The sequence below is a fragment of the Poecilia mexicana genome, unplaced genomic scaffold, assembly GCF_051168715.1.
Source record: "Poecilia mexicana isolate PSO_F unplaced genomic scaffold, ASM5116871v1 scaffold_16, whole genome shotgun sequence".
Lineage (NCBI taxonomy): Eukaryota > Metazoa > Chordata > Actinopteri > Cyprinodontiformes > Poeciliidae > Poecilia > Poecilia mexicana.
In genome coordinates this window covers 531,527-558,326 of record NW_028263385.1, presented here as the reverse complement: position 1 = coordinate 558,326, position 26,800 = coordinate 531,527, and the positions used below count along the sequence as shown (strand labels likewise).

The 26,800-nt window shown below is 40.1% G+C and overlaps 2 protein-coding genes across 2 annotated transcripts in view; both read right to left on the bottom strand.

The window, feature by feature from the left end:
• Nucleotides 1-347: 347 nt before the first annotated feature.
• Nucleotides 348-15,722, bottom strand: smg5 (SMG5 nonsense mediated mRNA decay factor). The gene is made up of 22 exons (XM_014989825.2): nucleotides 15,282-15,722; nucleotides 14,872-14,970; nucleotides 13,936-14,059; nucleotides 12,918-13,074; nucleotides 12,141-12,230; nucleotides 11,781-11,870; nucleotides 10,690-10,768; nucleotides 10,489-10,614; nucleotides 9,751-9,819; nucleotides 9,346-9,575; nucleotides 8,136-8,273; nucleotides 7,076-7,960; nucleotides 6,162-6,322; nucleotides 6,001-6,076; nucleotides 5,186-5,361; nucleotides 4,110-4,268; nucleotides 3,948-4,007; nucleotides 3,221-3,380; nucleotides 2,964-3,054; nucleotides 2,464-2,538; nucleotides 2,238-2,376; nucleotides 348-1,598 (listed from the first exon to the last, which is right to left on the bottom strand). Exons 1-22 carry the CDS (start codon nucleotides 15,344-15,346, stop codon nucleotides 1,515-1,517), a joined length of 3,333 nt encoding a protein of 1,110 aa, XP_014845311.2. The 5' UTR covers nucleotides 15,347-15,722; the 3' UTR covers nucleotides 348-1,514.
• A 1,861-nt stretch (nucleotides 15,723-17,583) lies between these two features.
• Nucleotides 17,584-26,800, bottom strand: part of syngap1b (synaptic Ras GTPase activating protein 1b) — a 123,713-nt gene continuing 114,496 nt past the window's right edge. Inside the window, exon 23 of the mRNA XM_088013934.1 lies at nucleotides 17,584-20,481. Within this exon, the coding sequence (XP_087870060.1) occupies nucleotides 20,364-20,481 (118 nt within the window). The 3' untranslated portion in view covers nucleotides 17,584-20,363. The remainder of the gene's footprint in view (nucleotides 20,482-26,800) is intronic.

Below are 26,800 nucleotides of genomic sequence, written 5' to 3'. Positions count from 1 at the left end.
GCTAAAAACTTCTAATTATTTAATTCCTTTATAGTTTAAAATGAACATGTCACATGTTGATTTAAACACATATTTTGAAATAAAATAAGAATCTCCTGTCAATTTCCTATATCATGAGTATTTAGACTCAAATCAAACTTTTGAGCATGAATGTCTAATTTGAACACTTCAAAAGTTACCAACCTAATTCCTGTCTTTTAAGATGTTTGCTGAATAATCGTTTCACCCTGTAAAACAAAAATGGCTGAAAAGCATGTTAAAAGGTGAACGCAATCTCTTCTAGACCTGGACTTTACTTCTAGGTCATCTGTTACTATAGTTGAGCAGAAAAAAGAGAAAAACCATCATAAGATCAGCATCAGTTTCTCTTTATTGTTCATTGCATGGCCACATAAACTGGTTCTCCTCTGCACTGTGCATGATGGGACAGTCACTATGGAGATGGTGATGTGATGGGATACATTTCAGGAGTTTACAGACACAACCCAGACCCCCGCCCGCCCCGCCCACAGGACAGGTCGGCTGATCTCCACCAATCAGCTCCCACCTACCTGCTCCGTCTAACCTGATAAATAGATTCTGCTTCTGTTCAGGATTGGTTCAGTGGATCAACACACAATAACAAGCCCTTCCCCTTTCCCTTAGACATTCCTGTGTTTATCATTCAGATTCAGCTTACAAAAAAACAAAACAAAAAAAATAAAGAAAAATAACATCATTTGGGTACAAAAATAAAATCCAAATGAAAATCTTCCAACAGGTCAAAGACTGCTGCGTTTTCTCTTTCTTTTCTCAGACAAATAGCACAATACGTACGTCACTGGTCACAAAAGTACACCGCAAATAAGGAAAAAATAAATCCAAATAAAATAATTAAAAAAAACCCACATATTAGAGAAACCATAGATCCGTCTTCCTTTGAGCCTGCGGGCGACGAGGCGCCTGGTTTGGTTCTGATCGATGGAAGTCAGGCGGCGCCTCCTCCGCCGCTCAGCTCGCCTTCCTGACCCCGCTTCTGGAAATCAGACTGAAGGAAAGAGGGAAGGGAAATCCAGAACACTGCTCTAAATATCTATATGGATTCATCTCGGTGTGAATGAGTTTGTGTGTGCGGATTCTCTCAACACAAATGTACTCGTTTGCTAACATATACAGTGTATTCCTGGTTAGAGGTGAACCAGGGGCACGCCCTCCCACCGCTTCCTCCCCCGGCCGCCGCCGCCACGCTCACGCTTTATGTTTAACAAACAGAGGTGGGAGATCTGCTGCTTCTCGTGTTGCCTGCCTTTTCTTCTTTTGTTTTTATTTATGTTTTATTTTTTAACCTCCTCTTTATTTCCGTTTCAAGCCCTCAAAACTTTTAACTCTTCGATCCAGCTTTCTTTTGAGTTGTTTTTCTTTCCTTTTTGGAGACGCAGATACACACAGAGCAAAAGAGTGGGAGAGAGAGAGGGAGCGAGTGTTGTCATCGATCAGCTGCTCGCAGCACCGACAGCTGCCCCCCCGGTACGCTCTCAGCCGATCTCCTTCCACTGGCGGTAGAACTCCACGATGTTCTTCAGCTCCATGCCTGCGGACGACGCAGCCTGGGTCGCCGACTGGCAGAGACAAGAGCAAGAAAATAAACACCAGATCTGAGCTTCAGATGAAGAAATATTACTTCTTACCTTATAACCACAAACTTCAATACATTTCTTTAAGAGTTTATGTGAAACAAAGTAGGGCATAAGAGGTAGAGGAAAGAAAAAACTTTTTTTTTTAATGAATAAAAATCTAAGGAGTATTAGTGGCTGAAATCTACAGCTTTTCACCCTGGAATCTCCAACTCCACCATTATATTATTTTTGGATCTAAAAAAGAATGATCCAGAGAATATGTGTCAAACTCAAGGCCTGGGGGCCAAATGTGCCCCGCCGTAGCCCCGCATGTGGCCCTGATTGGAACATGAAAAAATGTAAATCAAGATATTTGATCAGTTTTCCAAGGAACTTAGAAATCATTCTGCAAAGCTGCTAAGACTTCTCAAAACTTTATCATAATAATCAGAGGAAATTATTACAGCAGCTAAAACCTACTTATAACCTCTGAGCGTTTTGAACATTATGCTCTATATGTACATAAAAACTAAAAACTGAGTATTTTGTGACAAAATTAGATCAAAATGCGAGATATACAGAAATCGAATCAGTGGACGATTTGGAAATTCTGAACGTTAAAGAGCCGAAAGAGAGTCGGACCTTCATGGCGGCAGACCGAGCACAGAGCTCGTCCACCTCATGTCCTGTCAGGATGGTCACCATGCCGGCTGTGTCTTCGTCTCCGTTGCTCTGGGACACCGTCAGCTGTCGGCAGCTGTCCACCATCTTATACAGATGCCTGAAAACGAGGTGGATCAGAGCAGTGGAGTCAGATGGAGAAGAGGTTTCACTCGGCGAGAGACGACTGGCATGAAGCGAAGCTCACCAAGCTTCGATGTCCTGCCGCTTCAGTTTATCCCTCTCAAAAGTGCGACCCGACTCCTTCTGACAACGTATGTACCTGAAGACAGGAGATTTAGAGGGAGGACATTATTAGTATGCGACTGTAACACTGACGTATTCTAATATGTTTGCAAAAACATATTTTGATGATAGAATTTTAATCTTTAAAGAACAGTCATTTTATTGCTATTTTTTGATTAGAAAATAAAGAAAACATGAACGTTTTTAAAAGGAGGATGAATTTTTTCTTTATTATTTACCTATTTGTTCAATATTTATTGAAAATGATGCGGAAAAAAGGACACAACTTGCAGTAATGATGCAATTCAGCTTAAACCCATTGCAAATATGCATGAAAAACATTAAAAAAAAAAGCTAAAAATGGCATTTTAAATATCATTTCAATTTAAAAACATTGCTTAGCAACCCTCTGTGGATGGTCCAAACAGCCACAGGTGACAGATCCCCTCAGAAGACACTGACCTGTTTCCTTTGCGGAATTCCGACTCCAGGAAGCGGATCCCGTCTCTTGCACCACCGTTTTCCTTTTTTAGCCGATCCAGCCCGTCAATCACTGCAACACAAGTAGAGCAAAGATTAATAAAAACTAAAAAAATCTAGCTTTCAGAGACCTGTAAAGTAGACTAGAAATAACCTATGACACATTTACGGACACCGGTAAACATTTGCGAACTGATCTGCGCTGCGTTTGGCTGGTGCAACATCAACGACTTCCTGACCTGTTCTTGGGATGATGATGATGAAGCAGCCGCTGCTGGCCAGGTGTCGGATGAGGTTCAGATGATGGCAGAGGGCGGCAGCGTCAGGAACCAGGTAGGGAGACATGGACGACTGAGCTTTGGGCTGCTGAAGGCTGCCCTCTAGCTGCGAGACCTCCAACTGCAGATTAGGACCAAAGAGAAGAAAGTTTTACTTTGAGTTGGTATGGAAGACCATTTCTGCCATGAAAGAAAAAACAAAAGCTACACAGGAAGTTATAATTAGGAGAATAAATGTCACAATTTTGAGATAAAACATCCTATTAACGAGAATAAAAGCCAATTTTGAGTTTTAAAGTCATAATTTTAACTTCTTCAAAGTAATAATTTTAAGATGTAAAGTAAATTATGAGATTCAAAGTCATAATTAATTACGAGACCAGAAGTCATTACTTTGACTTTGAAAGTCAATTTCTACTTTAAAGTCATAATTTTGACTTTCAAAGTTATAATTATGAGACAGAAAGTTGCGCTGTTTCTTTAAGGGGATTTGCTGCAGTATATCAAAATTATAACTTTAAAACTCAAAATTAAGACTTCCTGTTGGACTTTTATTTTTTTGCTCCTGGCGGAAATGGATCTCCATAAGTTGGCACTAATCCAACAACATTAAAATATTGTTGGAACAGATATTTCAAACTGCGGCGCCTGTGCTGTGTTCCTGCTTTGATTTTAGCTGGTAAATAACCTGCAGTCGAAGTTGGGCCATGTCCCTCATCAAACGATTCCGACGGGCCTCCTCTTCCGCCTGGACAAATCACAAATAAAAATATTTTATAGAATAAAAATAAGTATTTGTTGCGTTATTTCAGGGTTGGGCTGTGGGTGTGCGTGTTCAGCCGTCGCTCACCATCCTGAACTGGGCCTTCGCCTGCTGCACCAGATTGTCCTGCTCCGACTGGCTGATGCTGGTAAAGATTCCTGCCTCTGGGTTGAAGTGCAGCACGTTGCCTTGGAGATTTGTTAGGAAGTGGCCAAAACTGCGAATGCAACACACTCGCAACACACACTGAAGAAAAAAGGAGAGAAAAGAGTTTGCATTTATTGTTTCACATTTTAACTGAAACACACTTAGATCGACGTTTAGACGCCTGCTAGCAGATATTTGTTCATATTTAGTATTTGCTGAAACATTTGATGCATATTTTTTTCTGATAAAAGAGCAGAAGCTTCTCCACACTGAATACTTGTGAAAGTCACAGCTTCACAGTGCAGATGGTGAAAATGGTGAATGTATTTTCTGTGAAGTAGAATCTGTTCACAACAGTCGACATAAATGAATCTGAAATATGTAATTTGGGCTTGATTATATAAAAACATGCAGATCGCTTCCTCCGCACTGCTGAAAATGTTTGAACTGTTTTTAAAAAGTTTATTTTGTTTAATAAATGAGGCAGTGTTTTTCCACCAAAACTCCACACCAGAGCTGCAGCACAAAGCATCTGGAAAGAATTCACAGTGCTTCACTTTTTCCACATTTTGTTATGTGTCTTATTCGCAGTCTTATTCCAAACTGCGTTAAGTATTTTTATTCCCTCAAAATTCTACACAGAAATATCCCGTTATCACAATGTGGATTTTTTTTTTTTCTTCAAATTTCTTAAAAATAGAAATCAATGAAGCTCAAAATTGAGCCGTTTTCATTTATCATCCCAAATGTTTCTAAACTTACATGGTGCTAAGATAAATGTATCTACATGGTCAACAACTGCTGACATTACACAACGCCAAATGGTAACTTATATTTTTTGAACCTCTGTGGTTAAAAAAACAACCACTGAAATGTTCTCCCCTACCACCAAAATACATTTGACTTGGAAAACAAAAACATAAAGTTATCAAATTTGATGTTGATTTTATCTTTCAGTAGAAGAAATATGGAATCATTTGTAATGATGTCGTATTCAGTACATATCTGGAGCGTACCTCCTGCAGGGGACTGAGGGAGGCGTTGCGGCGACTGAAATCCAGCCGGCGGTGAGCGACGCTGAGCGCAGGCAGGTGCCGCAGCGCCACATCCTCAGGCAGCAGCAGAGTCTGGCTCAAACCTGGCTGTTCGCACTCCTTTAACATCTCTGTCACCTCCGAGTTCAGCCCCAAATCTGCACCACACACACACACAACAAAATAAAAACATAGATTTTTCCAGGTTTCATCACAAATTGAAGGTAGCACCATTTAACTTTGGTTTCCAGATTTAATTTGCATTTTTCAGGCACCTAAAAATAAATGCCCCAGCAGCACAGAAATCAACTGGATTCAGATAAGTGAACCTTTTCAGCTGCTGTGATGAGTAACTGCTGAATTAACTAATAGGATTAATTGTGATTAATCAATTACATAATAAGTTAATGGTAGTTAACTTGAGTATACAGATGTAATATATATACAGTTTCATTTTCACCTGGTTCAAATTCTGTATAAAAAGCTCCTGATAAGCAGAAAGGGCTGAGCTTTTCACATGCTGATGTTAAAAGTATGTTTGCATCCTTTGCTACAAATGATCAAGCGTTCACCAGAGGAATGCTGCATCATTGGATTTTAGACAGTAAAATGTTTCTTAGTTAAAAAAGAAACTGAACTATTTGTTTGCTTGCATCTTTTAATACATTTCTAATTTTGTACAAAAAAAGGCTTTGGTGGTTAAATGAGAAATCAGCAGGCCATTTTTTTAATCCATTAACTGTCGGAATAATTCGATTAAATAAAATAACTGTTAGTTGCAGCCCTAGTGATCTCACCAGCCTCCAGCAACTTGCTGCCGTCTGGAAGAAGGTTCAGCAGAACCGACAGACGGTTCCACAAGCTCTGCGAACTCTGCAGAGAAAGCAGATCATCCCAGTGAGAAAGACAAACACTTTTACTGCAGCAATAAAACAGGTGTGTTAATGTGTCGGCTCACCTGTGCACACATGAGGATGATATCTGTGTTCGTCCTGAGCCAATCAACAAAGACCTTCACCACCTGCATCAAGCCCTGATTGGACAGAATCTCCAGTTTCTCCAGCAGGGTTTTTTCACTGTGGGCGCTGTGCTGACTTTCCTCCGAGTCCGAGTCCAGGTCTAGTGGAAAACAAGACAGATCAATAAAACCAAGTTATTTTGTCGAGATATTATGTAGTTCAGAACCGTGAAGTGGAAGTGAAATGACAATAACAGTTCTCAACAGGTACAAGCCACACCTTTCAGATTTCTATCTATAAAGAATCACCAAATTTGCATTAAACTCAGCAGGAAATCAACTGGACTGGGGTGTGGAGTGGACTTTAACTGGGCCAAACACTTAAACATGTTCAGAACAATAATTAAGCCAAAATTATACAAAATATAATATAGATCTGCTGTTGGCCACACACCAAACCCCTGAACTCAACATTTACACTCGCATGTGAAAATGGTTGCAAACAGATCCGCAATTATGCAACCATATATCTATGAAAAGCAGAAGTGGAGCCTCCTGCACAACCAACAAGAATGGAGCAAGTGGTTTCTGGATGGTAAATCAACAACAAAACATGTTTTTTCCAGCAGCCATTGTACAGTTAGTAGGTGTTGGACAGGGCTTGGTTGGCGATGCTAGGTAACGGCACAGAGTGACTCAACAATCTGAATATTTTTGAAATGGCTCATTTTCCAGACACCAAAAAACATGAACTCATTGCCAAAAAAATGTCTGAGTGCTTATTCTTAAAAGCTTGGACTGTTTTTGGAATCAGCAGAAACACAAATGGAAGAACAAAAAGGTGGAAAATGTGAATTTTGCATATTAAAATCAGACATTTTAAGCCTGAACTAAGGAGGCTGGATGTACACTACCATTGTCGTTGGTTCCGTTGGCAGTGCCGGGGTTCAGGTCGTGGTGTGAGTCTTCAGGCGGAGGGGGAGCCTCCTGGGAGGGCGGGGCGGAGGTGTCAGTGGGGGTGGAGCCTGAGGCGGCCTGAGGTCTCAGCAGCATGTTGCTGAAGGTGGGTGCGAGGCGGAAGCAGCGTTTGGACTGGAAGAGCTGGGAGGACATGGCCTGCAGGTTGCTGCTGATGCTAGAGTCGCTCTGCGTGAGGGGCCCGTTGGTGCTGGGTGGGGCCTCGCCGTCACGCTCTCCGCCTTCCTCCCTGGGTTGCTCCACCTCTTCCCCCTGCTGCTCCCGGGCCGGACCCTCGGTGCTGTCTGAGTTTTCTGTGTCCTCCATGTCCTCCAGGTCTGAGCGGGACTCCTGGCTGTTCATGTCTGAGTCAGTCTCCACGTCGAAAGCGGTCCCTCCCTCCTCTTCCTCAGAGCCACTCTCCCAGCTGCCTTCCTCACCCAGGCCGTCCCTCTTCGTCTCCTTCTTCACAGACGAAGGGTTGAGCGGTTCATCTACTGGCGTCCCCCCTGTGGAGTCAGCACGCACCCTCCCTCCTTCATCGTCTTCTTCGCTCTCGAATCCTTCGCTCAGGTCGCTTTCGTCCTCCCCTTGTCCGCCTTTATGCGCGCAGCGGCGGCGCCGCAGCCGAGATAGGCGGGTGTACTTCTTCTTCTGTCTCTGCTTCTCCTCCTCTGCCTTGTGCTGATCTTCTTCACTGTTCTGCTTTTTGACTCGGACCCGCTCACGGCCATCTTCATCCTTATCCTCCTCATCCTCCTGCTCCAGGGAGCCGTTCTGCAGAGGCCTCTCCTCTGACGGATCCACTTCTGTGGCTGACATATCCCTCACTTCAAGGTCATCTGGGTAAGAGGAGAAACATGCTTGATTTTAGTTTGGTTAAAATATGTCACGTTTCAAGAAAGATGAAACTAGAAGCTGTTTTTGACATTCTACCAAGGGAAAACTTAAAATATAACCAGGCTTTAAATCGACAGAGCTGAACAAACACCCTGAAGTCGATGTTTTCTGACTCACCTGCAGCGTCGGTGTGCAGCGCAGGAACCTGGCTCTCCCCCTCCTCTAGTTCAGCCTGCAGCCGGATGTTCACGTGGTTCACCAGGTGGGAGAACAGAGCCAGCGTAAACGCTATGGACGCGCTGTACTGCTTAGATCCTTAAACAAAACAAGGTTTGTTAGAAGTGAAAAGGTGAATGAAACTGAAACTGTGTGTAGTAAACCAAGTTAATGGTTTATAATCATTTTGAAGCTACTCTTGTTCATAATGATACAAAGAAGACTTTTACTCATCGGGAACAATCTGCACTTTATGGTCCCGGAACACATTTCTATGATATCTGCAGCTCTCTGTTGCTACGTGGCAATAACATCTCAAATATGCACACAACCAGTTTGCTCTGCATATCGGAGGCACTTCTCTTCCTCTTCTAGCTTTGCAAAGGGAAGAATGTTTTATTTAGAGCTGCAGCTGATGATTATTTTAAAACCAATTAATCAGATAAAAAACTGGCACATTCTGCAGATTTTTCATTAAAACCACTTGAACCTTTTCATACAAGATTAGAAATATATTAAAATATGCAAATACACAAATAATTTATTTTTTAAATAACAAAAATAAACATTTTGGTGCCTAAAAGTTCAGTTTGGCTCAGTTACTGTGTGAGTAATTTGTCCTTTTAGAGTCTACATCCTATTTGATCACTAAATTAGTTGACGTTTATTTAAATAATAATGGACACCGATCCATTTTCAAAAATGGCTAAAAAACAACAAATGTTTAGGAGTGGAAAAAATATTAAAATACAGACATAAAATTAAATATTTTATTTGGAAATGTTTTATAGTTGAGGCAGAATTTAATTGTATTTCGGGGATTTTACTGCAGTGTTCATGTTTTTGTTTGCTTTGAGGCAGATTTCTTCCATCCATCGACTAATTAGCAGGTAAACAAATATATATGCCAATTATCCTAATCGTTTAATAAAACGGGTGGTTAAGAGATTTGGATGTCAGAAACTGGAAATAAATGCTGAAATTCTGACAACTTTTCTTTTTAACTGAAACATTTTTCAGCTAAAAACTTGGGACTGTTTGCAAAGAGATGCAGGAACAAATTGGAAAAAAAATATAATGAAATCTGCTTATTTCTTATTTTTGTGTTCAACTGAAAAATGACTGAAATAACCAGGTGGAAAAATATTTTTAAAAAAACACACAAACACACCTCCTCTCTTAAGGCTGTGTACGACCATCAGGCATGTGACCACCATCTTGAAGATGAGGTTGTCGGGCAGAACGGGGTAGGAACTGTCGCTGTGCTGCGTCTGCTCCTCCTCTTCCTCACTCGGACAGGGTGGAGCGCCTCCGTGTGTCGGAGCCGGAAGGTAAAACAGAACCAGGTTGAAGTCCTCCAGCACCGACTGGCAGAGCGAAGTCAGCTCCGTCTCCATCAAGCTTCATTGGGAGAAAAGGGAAAACAAAAGGCAAAGGGTTGGCGGGTCACAGCTTACAGAACATGTTTTCTGATGCACACGGCAGGTTAGAAACTATAGACAGACTCTTCACTGGTGCTACAACAGAGAATAAAGCCAAGAAGGGAAATAAAAAGTACGGCAGCTCAGAGACTGACCTGTTTTTAGGCTGCAGTAGACTCTGAAGGTACATGAAGCTCACCAGGACACGCTTAATGTCTTTGGATCTATGTAGAAACAAAAAAAATGAGTTTTTATTATTCTGATTTAAACAGGAAAGTCTTTAGTGACACAAAGGCAAGAATAATCGTAGAAAAACAAGCCACCATCTCTGATTCTACAAAAAAGAATAGAAAAAAGTTGATTTTCTTTGTGCACAGAAGAGGAAAGGATGGCAAAGAAGTGAATACTAACTGCTAGGTAATCAAAATCATCATTTAATGTTTCCAGGTGGTAAAATAATATAGTTTTATTTGGATAAGACCCAATAGAGACCAGAACAAATAGACTAAAAATCAGTTTCTACCCAAGAGTTGCCCTGAAAATGGCAAATTCATCCAAACTCTTATCATCCTTCTTAACAACCCGGTTGTTTCTACTTTATATCCTTAATAAACTCATTTATTTATTTGCACTGCCTTTGAGAATTGCTATTTTTTCAAACTTTTTTTTCTTGCACAATGACAATGAGAGGCTGTTTTTTCCCCTTTAGCTTTTAAATGCTTCTTTGTTGACAGAGTGAAGATGGAAAAGAATAGATTTTCACCAAACACTTTGCTATTTTGACAGATTTTTCAAGAATAGGCCCATTGAGAGCTGTAACTTTAAACCAAAAATGACTGAGTCAAAAAAACAAAACAAAAAAAAAAAAGCTGCATCTTGGGACTCGTCATCACCTTTGCCGAGACGGAGACAGCTTCTTCATTTCCTGTTTCTTCACCTGGTGGTACATCTTGGCAGCTTTGTCGAACAGACGCTTCAGGTTGCCGTAGGCCCCCTCAAACGGAGTATCTGATTGGATGCTGAGGACAGAATAAATATTCGTTTAGCCTCATGTTAAAAAAAAATGTTTAAAACTGGAGGTTATGGACCCTCACCATCGTAGGTAGTAGTAGGTTGCTTCCACATTGTAGAACTTGCTTCCTGCCAGTGTTCCCAGCTGGTTGAAAGGCATTCCTGCAGAATGGCAGAAAGGTGGTTCAGATTCATAACCGGTCATTGTAGCCCTTTATTCACTCAACTACACTGACGAATGGACCCCAGCTTGGCTCTTTTTGAGGACAACTCAAGTCAAAGGCCACATTCACACTGCAGGTGAATAAAACTTTTTCATGGACGTCTGAACAGCCCTATTCCAAACTTTTCACCCCCAAAAATCTGATCTGTGCCAATTTTTATGTCACTGATGTGAGAAATGCGCCATAATTCTGCACCAGAGAAGGACGACATATGCCTGTCAAGATAACAAATTTTGCCGGATGATAAATTGTCCCAGTAATTATTGCAATAAACAATAATATTGTTGTTTTGAGACCATTTTCAAGTGATGTATTGATAACGGCATAATAGTGCAAGTTCACCCTCTCAAACACTAGTTTAAAGACATTTTAAATATCCAAAGTAAAAAAAAACAAAAATAATAAATAAAATGGAAATAAAAACTGCAAACATCCAAATGTTAAAATTTAAAAAAAATATTAATCAGAATGGAAATGATCAATCTCAATTTCATCTATCATGTGATTAATTGCTTATTGTGACGGGCTAAGCCAGACAGCATGAAATCAGACGGAAACAATGGCTGAAAATTACGCATCACATTAGTCCCACCACTCCTGGTCCGACTCCACATCCAGACAGACTTCTCTACTGAAGATGCAGTGAATGCTCCACCAAAGGTTGCTGCTATTAGCTGTGCCTTTCTGTTATTACCTTCCTTGGTCTAGATAAGTTGTATCCTGTCGACTCCTGTTGCTGAACAACTTTAAAACTATCCATAAATGGTGGCGTCTAGTTTTACTTCCATAAACAGACTGATGCTGCTGCGTGATGTCAACGTTCTTCTTCTGCGCATGCAGGTCGCTTTGGGGTCATAAACCGTTCACACAGAAGTCTCATTGTTGTTTTTAATTAGTAAAATGAACAAATGCAAAGGAATTGAAGTCAGAAATCATGAATCATGACTCACCAACATGGGGCATGACAGACAAGGCTTGGTGGTAAAATCTCTCTGCCAGCTGTTCAGCTTCCACTCCAGCAAGTTCGTTCTGATAGCGCGCTGATGACCAAACCAGATTACCAAACATTATTGAAAACATACAGACAACAAATGAGCAAAACTGTGAAAATTCTACTTTTATTAAATTCTGACATTTCTAATAACTGAATAAACGTTATTCCTCTTCTCAGACAGCCTGTTCTCACTTCCTCCTATAACACCAGGCCAATTTTCCCACGCACCGGCGATGACACCCACTGGCTGCCTCACACCTCTACAGACATGGATTAGAGATGAGCCGATCTAAATATGCTATTAACATGTTATTACCCAGATCTCCGAGGTAGACCAGACAGCGATGACACGCCATCTGAGCCCACTCCATCTCTCTAGAAGAGGCCGACACGGGTTTCTTCCGACCTGTTGGAAATAATTAGACTTCAAGTCAAAACTGATGTGAAGTTAGTTCCAAAGAAAGAAGCTAAAACCCCATCAGTGGGTTTTAGAATAAAAAATGTGACTTGATGAGCAATAAAAACTGTAAATGCTGAAAAAACCCCCAAACAGAATCCGTACTAGATATAATCCTGATTCAGAAACTAGCCAGTAGTTTGACCTGAAGAAGCTTTTTGAGGAATAAAACTACTGATTCAGACTTTGAAGTCTGAAGGATTCAGCAAATGAATCAGCAGACGTGCAGCTGAAGCTGCAGGACAAATCTCAAGGCCCCTGAACTCCAGCGACAGTCATTAAGTCTTTCAAAGCAAAACACAAACTTATAGAATCAGGAGAAGAAAAATCTGAGCTGAGATATTATATAAATTTATCATACAGAAATAAAGAGCAAACCACTTAATCTGAAAAATGTTTGGACAAAAATGTATTCCATGAAGTGATTTTAATGGTTCATAGATTTTACAAGCAATGACTTTGTAAATAGATCCATTAAAATGAAACAAGAAGTAAAATAACTCTTAAATGACATTGGTGTTTCTGGTGAATTTTAGTCTAGGTTTTTCCAAAAATACCCAATCTGCAGCCAGAAATGATTAATGTAAAGCTTTATGTGTTTTTGTTTAGGGAAAGATTCAACGTTTGAGATCTCACCGATCAGAGGATCAGTGACGTGCGTCCAATCGATGCAGTCCTGCAGCTCCAGCTGGTAATGTGATTGGATGTAGAGCAGCAGATGTTGGTAGAAACCCACGCCGGCGATGAGGTGCGTTCTGTAGGCGCACTCCAGGGCACTGCGGCTGTGGATGTGCTGAAAGCAACAGGAAGGAAAAATGAGGTAGGAGCAACATGAAGAGCTAAAAATGCAAAATGGAGGGAGAAAAGTAACAAAAAACTAAAGTCATATACAGATATGTTTAATATCATATACAGATATGTCAAAACTCCGGTAACACTTTATTTGAAGGGGGTTGAATAAGACTGTCATGACACTGTCATTAACATGAATAAGCCTTCATGAATATTTATGACTGTTGTCATAAAGCGTCATTCGGTAAATTATGACACTTTTAATACAAAGTTGACATTATTCAAAATGTCTTTATGACAACTTGACATTAACCAAGAAATCATTACTGATATAAATTTGTTATAAAAGAATTAATGACTGCACTTTAAAAATTAGGTAACTTTATGTTATTAAAGGTAAAGTTTAAACAGTAATGATTTCTTGGTTAATGTCAAGTTGTCATAACAAAGACATTTTGAATCATGTCAAGTTTGTATTAAAAGTGTCATAATTTACCGAATGACGCTTTATGACAACAGTCATAAATATTCATGAAGGCTTATTCATGTTCATGATGGTGTTATGTCATGTTTATGACAGTGTCATGACAGTCTTATTCAACCCCCTTCAAATAAAGTGTTACCAACAGATTTAATCCAGGTCTGAAACAGATTTAAATTTAGAACAAGAATAGTTTTAATCCAGACCTGGAACAGACTTAAACCTAGAATTAGAATACATTTTAGTCCAGACGCGGAACAGATTTAATCCAAACTGGGTAGGAATCCTGTGTGTCGCTCTGTTAATCTATATAATTCCAACGGCTGCTTTGTCACCAAAGAGACATTTCCACAGCTGCTGAGTGACTTTTTGCCATCTTACCTTTTTGTTCGTCTTGATAACCTGGATGACCTCATAGTAAACCTTCCTCCAGAGCAGCTCCTCGGCCTTACGGCCGTAGTCAACAGGATGCAGAAACATTAATTTCACACAAAGCTCTCTCAGCCTAGGAAAAACAAAAACATACAACGGATGAACACACAGATAGCTTTATGCAACAGTTGGAGGTGTTGCTACAAGAAAATGCAACCACAGCTCCTAATTATCACTATTTTTTTTATTTTATGGAGACAAAAATGAGGCTGAACATCAGGCAACAAAAGATATACATAGCTGTTGCTAAAATCCAGTCTATTCACAGAAGAAGTCAACATGTCAGGCAATTAGAGACAAATGGTATGTTGGGAAAAGCGCCATAAATTAGCCAAAACTTGCTGCAGTCCCATTATGCATCAAACCTTAGAGAAGCTTAATCTAGATGACTCAACAGTAAGCAATATCAGCAAATTAGCTTTTTAAATTTAAAAATAATATATTAAGTATGTCTTTAATGCTTTTCAGTCAGGATTTTGACCAAAACAGCACTAAGAGTGCAATGACAAGTACTGATGGTGTCGCAACAAGTAAGTAACATATTTCTGCAGCAACTTTCACAGTCATATAGTTCACAAAATGATTCAGAAAGGCAAAACGATTGAAACAAAAACAAAACATTAAACAATAAAAACACTATAGATCTGTTAGTTTTATTAGACCTCGTTCATAAGAGGATTGCCACCCAAATGTATCTACAGATACTTCAACATTTAAGTATGTCACAAATGTCTCTAATTCTTGATGGTCTAATGAATAAATAAGACAAGTCTGACTGTCTGAACTTCCTTTGAAACAGGAAGTGCTGCAGAGTGACGGTACATTTGTATAAAACCAGTCACCATTCAGCCTGTAAAGATTCGGTGAGAGCAGATCTGGACATACTTGTTCCGCAGGCTGATGTTCTCCGGCTTGAAGACTTCTCTGTAGGATGACTTACTGCCGATGATGACGTCCAGCTTGTGCACAGATTCCACCACAGCCCTGGATGAAAAGCATTACTGTCACCACATGAATCACCAGAAGTAGCAGTTTGTCACGCAACAAATGTCCTGAAATGTTAAAAAGCTGCAACCCTTTCTGTTTCATTTCTCTGCAACAGGATGAATGACACATGACAGCTAGCTTACGTTCATCAGAGGAAAAAAAGAACCTCATGACAGAGTCAGGTGTAGTTTCAGCTACTAGCATAGATGTATCTTAAACATAACTATCAACAACAGAAACCATCAGACTCGTTTAGACATTTTACTAGCTCATCGGTTAGCTCGACGAAAACGGCCTCGTCCACTCACCTGTAAAGCCGCTTGATAAGAAGGACTTTCGCCTCGGGCTCGCTGTCCTGACCCGGTCCGCTCATATTAGCGACAGGCCGGCAGTTCCACCACACTGCGGGGTCACCGTTTCATTCGGGCCTCTCGACGGAACAGCTGTCGCGGTTATTCGGCTCTGTTCCCCGTTAGTGACAACTGTGTTGTTAGCCAGCTAGCGCTAGCTCCCCGCTTAGCTTTCCCTGTGTTCCCTGAGAGTCTCTTTCTGTCTCTTGAATCCTTTGGCCAACCCCCCTCCACCCATCCGTCCAGAAAAGTGGGTAGGAAGGGGTCCCCGGAGCCTTACGGTTCTTCCAGTCAGCTAAAAAGCTCTATTATCCCTTTTGTGTTATTTTCCGTTCCGGCCATCGCTACGAAGGCGGCCATTATTCATAGCAAGCGCTGACCGCCTGAATATCGCGAGAGTTCAAAAACAAAATTACGAGATTACAGAAGTGAGACGTCAACAACTTCGCCATATTGGTAAGGGAAGACAAGTTGAAAAAAACAGATTTAGTCTTTAACAGCGGTCACGACACGTGCATTTCTGATGGTCTTTAAGTGTATTGCGTTCCAACAATATACAACGACTTGCATCGATATGTAGGACAGGATGGCATACTGGGCTGACCCGTTAAACCATGTAAACTTCATGATAAAATTTGAATTATCAAACAAGTTTTACTTGGTCAAGAGTGAATTTTAAAATTCCTCCTAAGTGTAAAGCGAAGAATGTGTAGAGCAAAATAAATAAAAATGCAAAGATATTACTCAAACACAGGTTTCCTCCCGTTGTCCTTGCACAGCTGATAAAAGTTGTTTCACATTGTTCACCGTTATGTACTTTTCTCTTTCAAGAATGTTTACATTGAACACTTCAGCAACAAGGCATTTTTAAGGAATGTTTAACATCTATTAAGTAGGCATATCTAGACTGAGATCCTGGAATAGAGCTGTCCATGGTGCTGCAGTGGCTCAGTTTCAAGATTAAAGGTTTTCTATCTTGCTGCTATTTGTGTTTTAGTAAGTGATGATTTTTTGCAAAACTGGCCAATCAAAGGTCTGTTTGAAATTCTCCATCAGCTGCTTTACATCATATTTTAATAAGTATTTGTAAATTAATTCAGTGACCTCTAATATACTTTATGATTTTTTTTTCAGTAACCGTGAGTCAATTTTGACAATGTATATGGTGTAACTGGTGCTATGTAGTTCAGTATATCTGAGTGGGATCATCTTGTAAGCCAAATCTGAACCTTTCTTATAAAGAAACTGCAGGACATTTTCACTGTAGAGCTGTTAAGTCAGTCATAAAAGCTGTATGTCTTTAAAGACTTGCATACGTTGATAGCTATTATTACTTTTAGGTTTTCAATTGCTTTGTAATTTCTCCTACTTGTCAGCAGAGGTCTGCAAAGATATGCATTATTGTGCATCCCTATAATCCACGGCTAGAGCTGGAGAGACATGATTTCCTTTAAGGTTTGGCCAGTTACAATGGGAAAATGTAATAAAACATGACAATAATTTCTGCACTAAAGACTGGGATAATTCTTTTTGCTTGATATGTGCAGATCTGTTAATAGTCCTGCTTTTGTTTCCATTAAAAAATGAACAAAAAATGATTTTACTGTCACATCATTTCAGGATATTAGAGAATATTTAATAAAAGGTAACATCATTGCACTGTTTGGTGTTATTAGACATCTAAGATGGAAATCAGGACATAAAATGTCCCCTAAAAGGAGACTGAACACTTTACAAGTGTTCCTGCTGGGTGAACCATGCTCTTCCACTGTGCTGTATTCTTCCAGTTCTTTCTAATGTCACGTGTTGCCAGACTGCCTGAAGGTCTCCAGGCGATCAGCATTGGGGGGGTAGCACCCTGACAAGCATGCCGTGTTCTGCTGAATCCCCTCTTCCTGGGTCCATCATCACCCTCGGCACACTGGCTGGGGACAGCATGAAGAAACGATCAACTCAGCTCCTCTGAGAGCAGAATCACAGAAGAAAAATGTCTGTTGCTGCGGGTGAGTGGGGATTGTTATGCAGCTCCAAACAGAAGAAACTCACCTGTGAGGTTTTCACACATCCAAACACTGGATGGATTGAGTCAGCATGAAGAAAAAAATCCTGATCCATGGGATTTGTTAAAAAATGTCTGTCTTTAAGTGTCTACATTCCAACTTGGCATTGTTGCATCTTTCTACGTTCTGCTTCAGAGTTGCAAACTGCTTTTGTAGAGTTGGTCACAGTGATGACAATCAGGTAATTTTCACCTCTTTACTACTTTCTCTTATAAATCTAGCGAAAGCAACAAGAGCGAACTTAGTTTTTCTTCAGACAGAGATTTTGATTTTGGATTTTTTTTATTTCAATAAATAATAAAGATAAAGATTGTACATGTATTACTTTTCCTCAGATATGCCGATTAAAACATAAAATATCATGAAATTCAAGATCAAACTGTCACTTTAGTTTTTTTTAACCATTTGGCTGTTGTTTTTTTTATTATTCTAGATGGTTTGTGCTGCCTGGAGTGCTGATATAGTTTTATTGTTTTATTTTTATCTGTGCACAGGGAGAACATGCAAACTCCATGCTGTAAGAGCTAAGGACCTTTTTGCAGGTCTGATAACTGCGCCACTGTCCAGCCTCTTTATTTTATAATAAAGTATTTAAATTCAACTCCTTGATTTAAAAACAACACACTACAAGGTAAGAATTCAAATATCTTTTTATTTATTAATTTAATTATGTATTTCTATCTCCGCTGTCACCCACCCGAAAAATAGAAATTGCGGTGTGTTCAAAAAAAAAAGAAAAAAAGGAAAAGAAACAATGCCATCTTCTTCAACTGCATCAATAATCAACAAAATCAAAGAGGCAATGATTATTATCATTATTACAATAATAACTCAACTAGCAGAATATCCACATTCATAACAAATCCATATATAACTGCAAAACACTCTTCAACACCACTCTTCCATTAATATACACAAAATCCCCAAAGGTCTGTCCTGGAAAAACAACAATAGAGGAGATCTGAGGGGGAAAAGGGGCTATGGCTTGTAAAGGAGGGTGTGAACATGTGTGACCAGCAGAGATAATGGATCTATGGTTAGTAAGAGTATATGGAGGAGGCACACTTATTTAGTTAGGACCTATACAAAAACAAGCAGTTTTAAGTAATAACGGTATGCTTTCATGGACGGATTTGCCTGCATAAAACGGTTCCATGAGCGCAGGGATTTGGGGAGCAAAATTTCAAGAAACATATATAAGGGTTGTCAGATTAAATATATACCTATGAATGACAACCACCCTCAAACATATATCATAGAAACCAAAAGTGATAGAACTCAAAGCAAAGTTGAGAACTTTTTAAATAAATGCAAATGAAAAAAAAAAAAAAAAAAAAGGTTTCGGTTTGACCATAATATGTACAAACAATGCTTGCTCACCCAAATCTTATCTAAAAAAGCTTTTTAAGTTGGTCAGAAAATGAGTGCAAGCTTAAGATTATGTGAGTAGCTTCTTATTCGAGAACGTAGCTAGAAGTGACAGACCTGGCTGATATTCTAAGTCTGCGTGTAAAAAGTGCCTCTGATAGCTGTCAGTATTACGTGTAAAAACCTTTTCATGCCTCGGTGTTTGGAACTTGAGAAGACCTAGTCATACAAAGAGAGAGAAACATTAGAGGAAAAAAATAACTGTACACTCTGCATGTACAAACAAACTATATACACACAGACATACCATATATACACACACATATCCAATATGTACACAAGATTTAGCCAACACATACGCACATTTATACATTTATGTATTTACAAACACATTCACTCGTTTCAGCAGGACCTCTAACATATCTCTCTCTGTTCTCATGTCAGGCAGAAATGGCAGGGATTTTTTTTTATTCAGGTCAGACTGGTGTCAGCGGAGTCCAGCTGCAGAAATAAATGAGTAGTTTTACAGCAATTCGACTGGAAATATGGCCACAATGAAAACAACAAGTTCATCCCCCCTGCTCTGGTCAAACTCTACACAATACACAGTCAGCGTGAAGCAAACGTCCGCATCCAACGGCTTTTCAAATCGTCCATAAATGGAGAGCTCCTCGGCGATTGTTGGACAGAAAACATCCGCTGACGTGTCTTTCTATAATATTTTTTTAAATATTAATACCCAAAAATAAAGAGCAGGCTGGTCACAGCAACGTGCAAACTGTCGTATAGGGGGAGTAGGTAGAACACAAGTTCGTCCCTTCAGTGCTTTAGAGCAACTTTGTTCTCCATCAGATTGTCTCAGTATGAAAACTCGGTTCATATAAAATGGATCGCTCCATCGGATTTTTATCAAGAAATAAATATCTCCTCCAGAAGGTGTCTGATGAAGAGTTTCTTTTTCCTTTAAATACTATAATAAGAGTAATCCGTTATAGAAATATAAATAACATTCTGTCCAGTTTTTCCAAAGTCGTCTTTGAAGCAAGATTTTTTGTTCCTCAGCAGTTTTTGAAATAGGCTGTGCATATTTAGTTTCCTTTTAAAATCAAACTCCGAAAAAGAGGAAAAGCTAAAATATAAAGTCTGTCAAAAATCAAGAAAAAAGACTCAAAATTTGTAATAATAGAGCTAAGGAGAGGGAAATGAAAGGTTTAAATATGAGTCAGCTTGGACTGAAATAACAAGAGAAGTCAAGCACCTTTGAAATACACTTTAGGGCTCTCTCTCTTACTTTGAGAACCACGCTGTCCTTGGCCTGTGTGTTCCTCCGTTCTGCTGATTGATCAGACTGCATAGCTGTTCTTTGCATGCTCGGCAGGCTTACAAACACCAAAGTATGTCCAGCCCACCTTACGTAGGTGAAAAATGGATCCAACAATGAGGTGTCAAACACATTATTTTCAATCCCTTTGTCAAATCAGAGAGAGAGAGGGCCCAAGTAAAGTGAAAAAAAAAAGAAAGAAATCCCAGCATGTCCTTACATGGTCCGCTGGGGGATTGCACCATCCCTAGAGACAAGAGAATAGGACCAACGGCCCAAGTTCTCCCTTTGTCAGCCAATCGCGTCACGAGAGAGGGCTCTGGACATTTGGCCATGCCACCCCGAAGACTGCCGATGGTGCATCAGCCAATTAGGTTCCACATTGTCCTCCATGAAGCTTTGAGAGTGGCTAGAAGGGGGAGAAAAACAAGGGGAGACACAGAGAGAGAAGAAACGGGGCAGAGGTGCTTGATCAGGTGCTGTTAAAGCATAGATATCGAGCGGCAGTCTCTCCAAAGCTGGACTCATCCTGTTTTTAATTATTTGAGTGTGTGTGTTAGCGTTCAGCTCTGAGGCAACTGCTTGTTTACCTGAGTCACTGAGGTATTTTCACAGCAATGTTAATCCAGGATTATTCATCACACAGGTAGATTTCACACTGAAAGGAGGAAGTAGCCCTACGTGTCCCTGCGTTAAGACTGCTAGTGTGTTTACCTTTTGGTTCAACATTCACTGGTTTTAGGATGAATCTAAACTAATTACTCTGACCTCCTCTCGGATCACACGCCACATTTAAACAGAATGTGAAGCAGACTGGGAAAACACACAAATCTTACAACAGACAGTTCAAAATGAAAATGAATATGAATGCATGTTAGAAACACTTCCAACAGCAGCGTTTTTAGGCATTTTACACACACGACACAACATTTATTCTCAAAATCATGTCAAGTTATTCTAATATTGTTACCATGACATAAACGTCAGATTGTCTTTTAAATAAACACATCTGATCAAAATAAGAACATTTTAAAATCTTTTTTTTAAAATGTGGGTGCAATATAATACTTTGAAACAAATCAACCCTTTGGTTGAGCTCGTCTAAGCACATTGATCTCAGGCACTTAATGGCTAATCTAAGACAATCTATATAGTTATAAATGATCTATTATATGGAAAAATATTATTTAATACATTCCACTGAACAACCATTAACATCACTTGTGTTTATCTGCACTTAAAGAAGCAGTCTGACGAGAAGTTAGATTGCTGTCACTCAAAGTGAATTAAATGAGCTTTTACTGTAACATGAAATTAAATAACTTGCTCATTTTTCTATCCTAAATTAAGAAGCTGCTTTTGGTGACCTTAAATACAACCAGATATTGAAATAGTGCACTTCTAGAGAGGGGGGAAAACAACCCCATCAGACATTGGAGCAGAACAGGATGCAGAGAACAGAGACAGAGGCACATCAAGAACATGTTGCAGGGGGAGGGGGAGACAGCGAGGCAGTGGTATGGCAGACACACAGACAGCTCACTTGGTAAAATGGCACCATTTGTTTCTGTTTAGCACCAGTTTGTCATGTATCAGTTCTGAGATTGAGAAGAGAAAAAATGCACGAGCTCATTCCGGAAACAAGTAGTCCCTTAGGTTGAAGAAAGCAAAACAAAAGTTTCCCAAAGTGTTTTTCTGTAACTCAGATCCTAGAGCATGACCCTTTCAGCACATCATTTAAGTCTCCTTCTAACAAAGCTAAGGTGGATGCCCATGTGCACATCTGTAGTTAAACCCTGTTGAAAAACTCTCAAAGGCACTAGGAAAAAAGCCAGAGCTCATCACCGCGTCTCTCCCGTGAAAGACTGCAGGCTGGCTGTTCAGGATAGCGATGCGCCTTTAGTACCTTGCAAACATATTCATACTCCTTGCACTTTTTTTACATTTTCTCATGCTACAACCACAAAAGCCAATGCACAGGGATTTTATGTGATAAACCAACACAAAGTAGAGATTTAAGGAAACTGGAGATTTGTGGTTTTAAGACATTAAAACCAAAGTAACATTTCTAAAAAGTAAAGCATTTGTATTCATACCCTTTATGATGATGCCCCTAAATAAATTCAAATGAAACTAATTACATTTAAAAGTTACATAATAAGTAGGCTCCATCTGTGTGCAATTTAATCTCAGGATAAATCCAGATTTGCTGTGAAGTCTTCAGCATGGTGAACCCAGCAGGAAGGTCAGTGAGGAAGTTCTGGAGAAGTTTAGGTTATAAAGTAACATCCAAAGCTTTGAACGTCTCACAGAGGAGTCTTTAGTCCGACTTCTGAAGGTGGAGAGAGGATGACACAAGACATGGATGTCCATCTAAAATGTCAGGTCAGGCAAGGAAGCATTAATCAGAGGCAGCCAAGAGCACCATGGTGACTCTGGAGGAGCTTCAGAGCTCAGGTAGAACAGTCTGTCGATAAGATAGCTCTTAGTCATGCAGTTCACAAATCTGGTCTTTATGGAGGAGAGGCAAGAAGAACTTAACTGACAGAAGCCATGAAAAGGTCTCAGAAAACATTTTGGATCTGGTCAGACTAAATTTGATCTTGGGCTACATGCATCGAGGTTCATCGTCCAGCAGGACAGTGACCCTCAACATACAGCCAGAGCATGAATGGAAAGCCACAGTCATGTGTTGGATGGTCTAGTCAAAGTCCAGACTCTAGGAAATTGTGACAAGACTTAAAAGCTGATGTTCACAGATGTTCTCAACAATCTTAATCTCTAGATGTGCAAAGCTGGTTGAGATGTTCCACCAGGCTTGCAGCTGTAAGTGCAGCTAAAAATGACTGCTAAACTCTGGGACTCGTCTACAAATCGATCTGAAATATTAAAAAACTTCACAGTTATGCACAACTTTGTGTTGGTCACATAAAATTCCAGGAAAAACAGATTTAAGTCTATTGTTGTGACGAAATGAAATGGAAAAAGGTTTAAGGAGTATGAATACTTTTAAAAGGCACTGCTGGTCCATGGGTTTACAGCTTGTACTGCTTCCTTTTTTAAAGGCTACTCTGAAGTCTTTGGGGTGCAAGAGTCTAGTGCTCAATCCTTATGTGATGGAGTCAAAGAGAGGCGATGGATTCAAACAGCAGGTTGCTTTGTGTGACAGACTCAAAGTAGGTGCAAAGTATCGTGATCTTGTCCTGCAAGACCAAGACTATTTAAAGCTCCATGTGAGCATCAAGTCCATTGAAGAGCCCTTAGTGTTAATGTGTTATGCATTATACAGGGTGATTATTATTTCTCTCCCTCACAGTGTTCTTCTCTCTCTTGCCCGGGTCATAAGGACACATGTATGTTTTCAAGAAAGTGTCTTTTTTTTTGTATAAAATCGGAAACAAAACAGGAGTGGGGGGACAGTTTTTTCCTTTGTGCCATCTCTCTCTGATTTGGCTCCTCGCTGTTGTGTTTGACCTACTCCCCCCTTTAATCTGCGATTCCCGTAGTTGCCGTTGCTGTGGTTCCAGTTGCCTGTGAAGTTGTCTTTAGATTGCCACGGAGCTCTTCATTCTGACTAAGTTGTGAATCAGGGGTGGGTGAGGAGGGAAGGTCTACAATTTGGGGGAGGACTCCATTGTGGGGCGATGTGTTGGAGAAAATGCCAGAGGAAGAGACTGTGGGGCCTTGATCGTTGGTAACCGCTCCTCCTTGTTCTCCTCCTCCTCCTCCCCCTCCACCATCAGTTTTCACACCGGGGTCTGCTGAACCCAGGGAGGAAAGCTGGTCCTCCTAGCGAGATAGAGAGAGAGGGGAAGGAAAAGAGGAGTGGGAGCAGGGAGAAATGGTCGTAGGAGAAATGCCATTCAATGAACGATGGAAGGGATGATGGATTATAAGGATATGTCCAATTAAGTCAAGTTGAGAAAATAATATTAAGAGCCGGAGGAGAAAAGCAGGATCAATCAGACAAAAATGAGAAGAGAAAAAAGAAAGAAAGTTTGTGATTTGAAGTGGTGAAATGTCAACATTTAAACGTAGAAAGAGTTGGTGGAAATGGAGACATGTAAAAGTGGTGATCAAAGCAGAAACCAAGAGGGAATCATAAAGTAAAAAGAAATGATTAGGGGTCAGAGGAGGAGACACAGAGAGAGGAGAGAAAGAGCCAAATGAGTTACGAGGTCGATGCATGACGAACACCAATAGAAATGGCAGCACAGAAAAAGGGACACAGAGAAAGAGGAGATGAAGGGGAATTAAAATTCTTCACGGCCAAAAGGTCCTGATTCTCCTGGGATGAGAAGTGAGGAGTGTTTGTCGTGTGACGGGCATCAGGCAAAGCCAGGAGGTTCCCATACCGAAGAGCAAAATCCACTAAATATCATCTACACGTTCTTACATGACCTGGAAAACTTAATCAAACATCTTAATTGTACTAAAATACTAAAGGCTTAGCTTATACTTGTGAGCATGCAAGCCACATTGATGCCAGCACCAGATTTAAGAAGCATAAAAGCATAAAATCCCAAAAATTATTATAAAGACCAAACAGAGCCAACCTACAGCTGACAGCGCTGCTGCATGGATTCACCAAGAAGCTTAAAACCTTAAGAAGACACAATGCCTATTAAAAAAATCATATTAAAGTTCCCATGAAACTGCTTTTAATTGGTAAACGTCTTGCTCTCCCTCATCTAATGTTCTGGAACAGTTCTGGTAATTATCAAAACTGTCTATGACAAATTGTTTGCTGACTATGACTCGAGCTAAACTTGGTCTAAAAGAAAGTTTAGCCAAAGTCCAACTCGAGGTTTGAATGCCTAATTCACTACTGCACTGAGCAGAGTTTGACAAGACTAATATATTACACTGCAAAAACCCCCCAAAACAAACAAAACATCTCTAATTTATGTTTTGCGCTTCCCAGACAACTCAATGTAACAATTTTAACATTTGTTAAAGTGCCAGTACAAAATGTCAAAGACAATTACTGTCAGCTCCAGGAAAATATCATCGTTTGGTGCATATTGAGTGGTTGCAGTGTTTACCCTGCTTTTTGGGTTAAATATGAAACAGACCATTTAACATTATTGCTCCCATTCATTTGGCTCAGGCATTTTTGGAAAAATGCTTAATAACTTTAAATAATTATTATGATAGAGCAATTAATTGGTTAAATTTGACATCATTATTCTAGGCTAATTTTTCAGTTTGTTTTCCCCTGAAGCGTCTTTACATGTCAGATATGACATGTAAAATTATCATGGTATGACCTAAAGGAAAGACGGACAGGTTTTCATTCAGGCATGACATGCACACATTCAGCTGCTGTCAGACTGATGGAAAGCATGTCTAAAGAGGGGCTGTGTGAGCAGACTCAACTTTGGTATACATTTCATGGGAACTTTAAGGCCAACCCTTTTCTAGCAATGGAAGAAGTGAAAAACATCAGGGTGAGGTCACTCCTTACACGGGCCTGAAAGAGGGAGTTTGAGTTGTTTGAAGTGGAGTTCTGTTGAGTTGTTGTTAGCCCTGAGGATCTCAGTATCTCAGCAAACCAGTAAAAGTTTTGCCATAAGAGGGCTATGAGAAAATCACCATAAGATACCCTACCAGGGGCAGTTTTGCCACAATGGCAAATTTTAGATGTCAAGAAAGATTAAGTGCAGTTCAATACCATTCACAATAACTACAAGTCCAGTCAATGTCTGGGTTAAGAATACCTGGGCCAAATTATAGGACCAGTACAGAGAGCATGGGGTCTTATGTCATGTTGCTTCAACTAGAATTAGATACATGAAGGTCCTTCCTTTGGGTTAAGCTTGTGCAGAAGTTTGAGCGGACAGCAGCAATATCACTGAGTATAGGTCGTGGAACCACATTCTTAAGTGTGGCTAGACTACACCTGGGAGCCACTCTTACATAGTCAGCAGCAAACAGGGAACAGCTTAATTACAATTTCCCAACTCACTGACTTTCTACTGTGGTCAAGAAAGTGATTTCCCTTTACCTTCGGGTCGAGGAAATGGATCATCTGGAGAGATGCAGTGTGTCAAAGCATACAGCCAAGATGAACTTAAAATGTCTTGGAGAGATTTCATTCCATTTAACTCCAATTTTGAGAAGGATATTCTGTTATCAGAATGTGACAGACGTGAAGCATGAGTGGCCAATGTTATTGGATGCCATTCCTTTTTAATGGATGCTAATGCTGATAATGCTGTTTATTTCTAATACCTAAACTTGGTGTTATATACCTAATGTAACGATGAGCACCAGGCTAAGCCCCCTATTAAATTTTGAAGCAAGGCTTGTGCAGCTTCAAAAGAAGCTGGACAGCACTTGCAGGTAATGGGAAATGAAAAACTCAAATGTGAAAAGAAAAAAGCCTTTTGGTCTGCCTCAAGCATCATCCGCTGAAGGAAGTCGTGCTTTTCCAACAGTACTTTAGATGTAGAAAGATAATATTGACCTTGACTAGACCGATACATCTTTAGTCTTAAAAACATCAACGCGGCTGTCGCTGGGACTTAGGTATTCAAGGTAGTTAAAATATCCTGGTGGTGGAAAGGACAAAAAGATAGCAGAGATCCTAGTGGCTCCTCTTATAAAGCAAAGGGGCTGCGTACTTTGACTATGAGGAAATCCTCATTCTCAGCCTCCAAGTTAAAGTTTGTTGCGAGGAACTGAAAAGTTCTTCAATGCAGATCTCAAAATGGCCATGAAACACT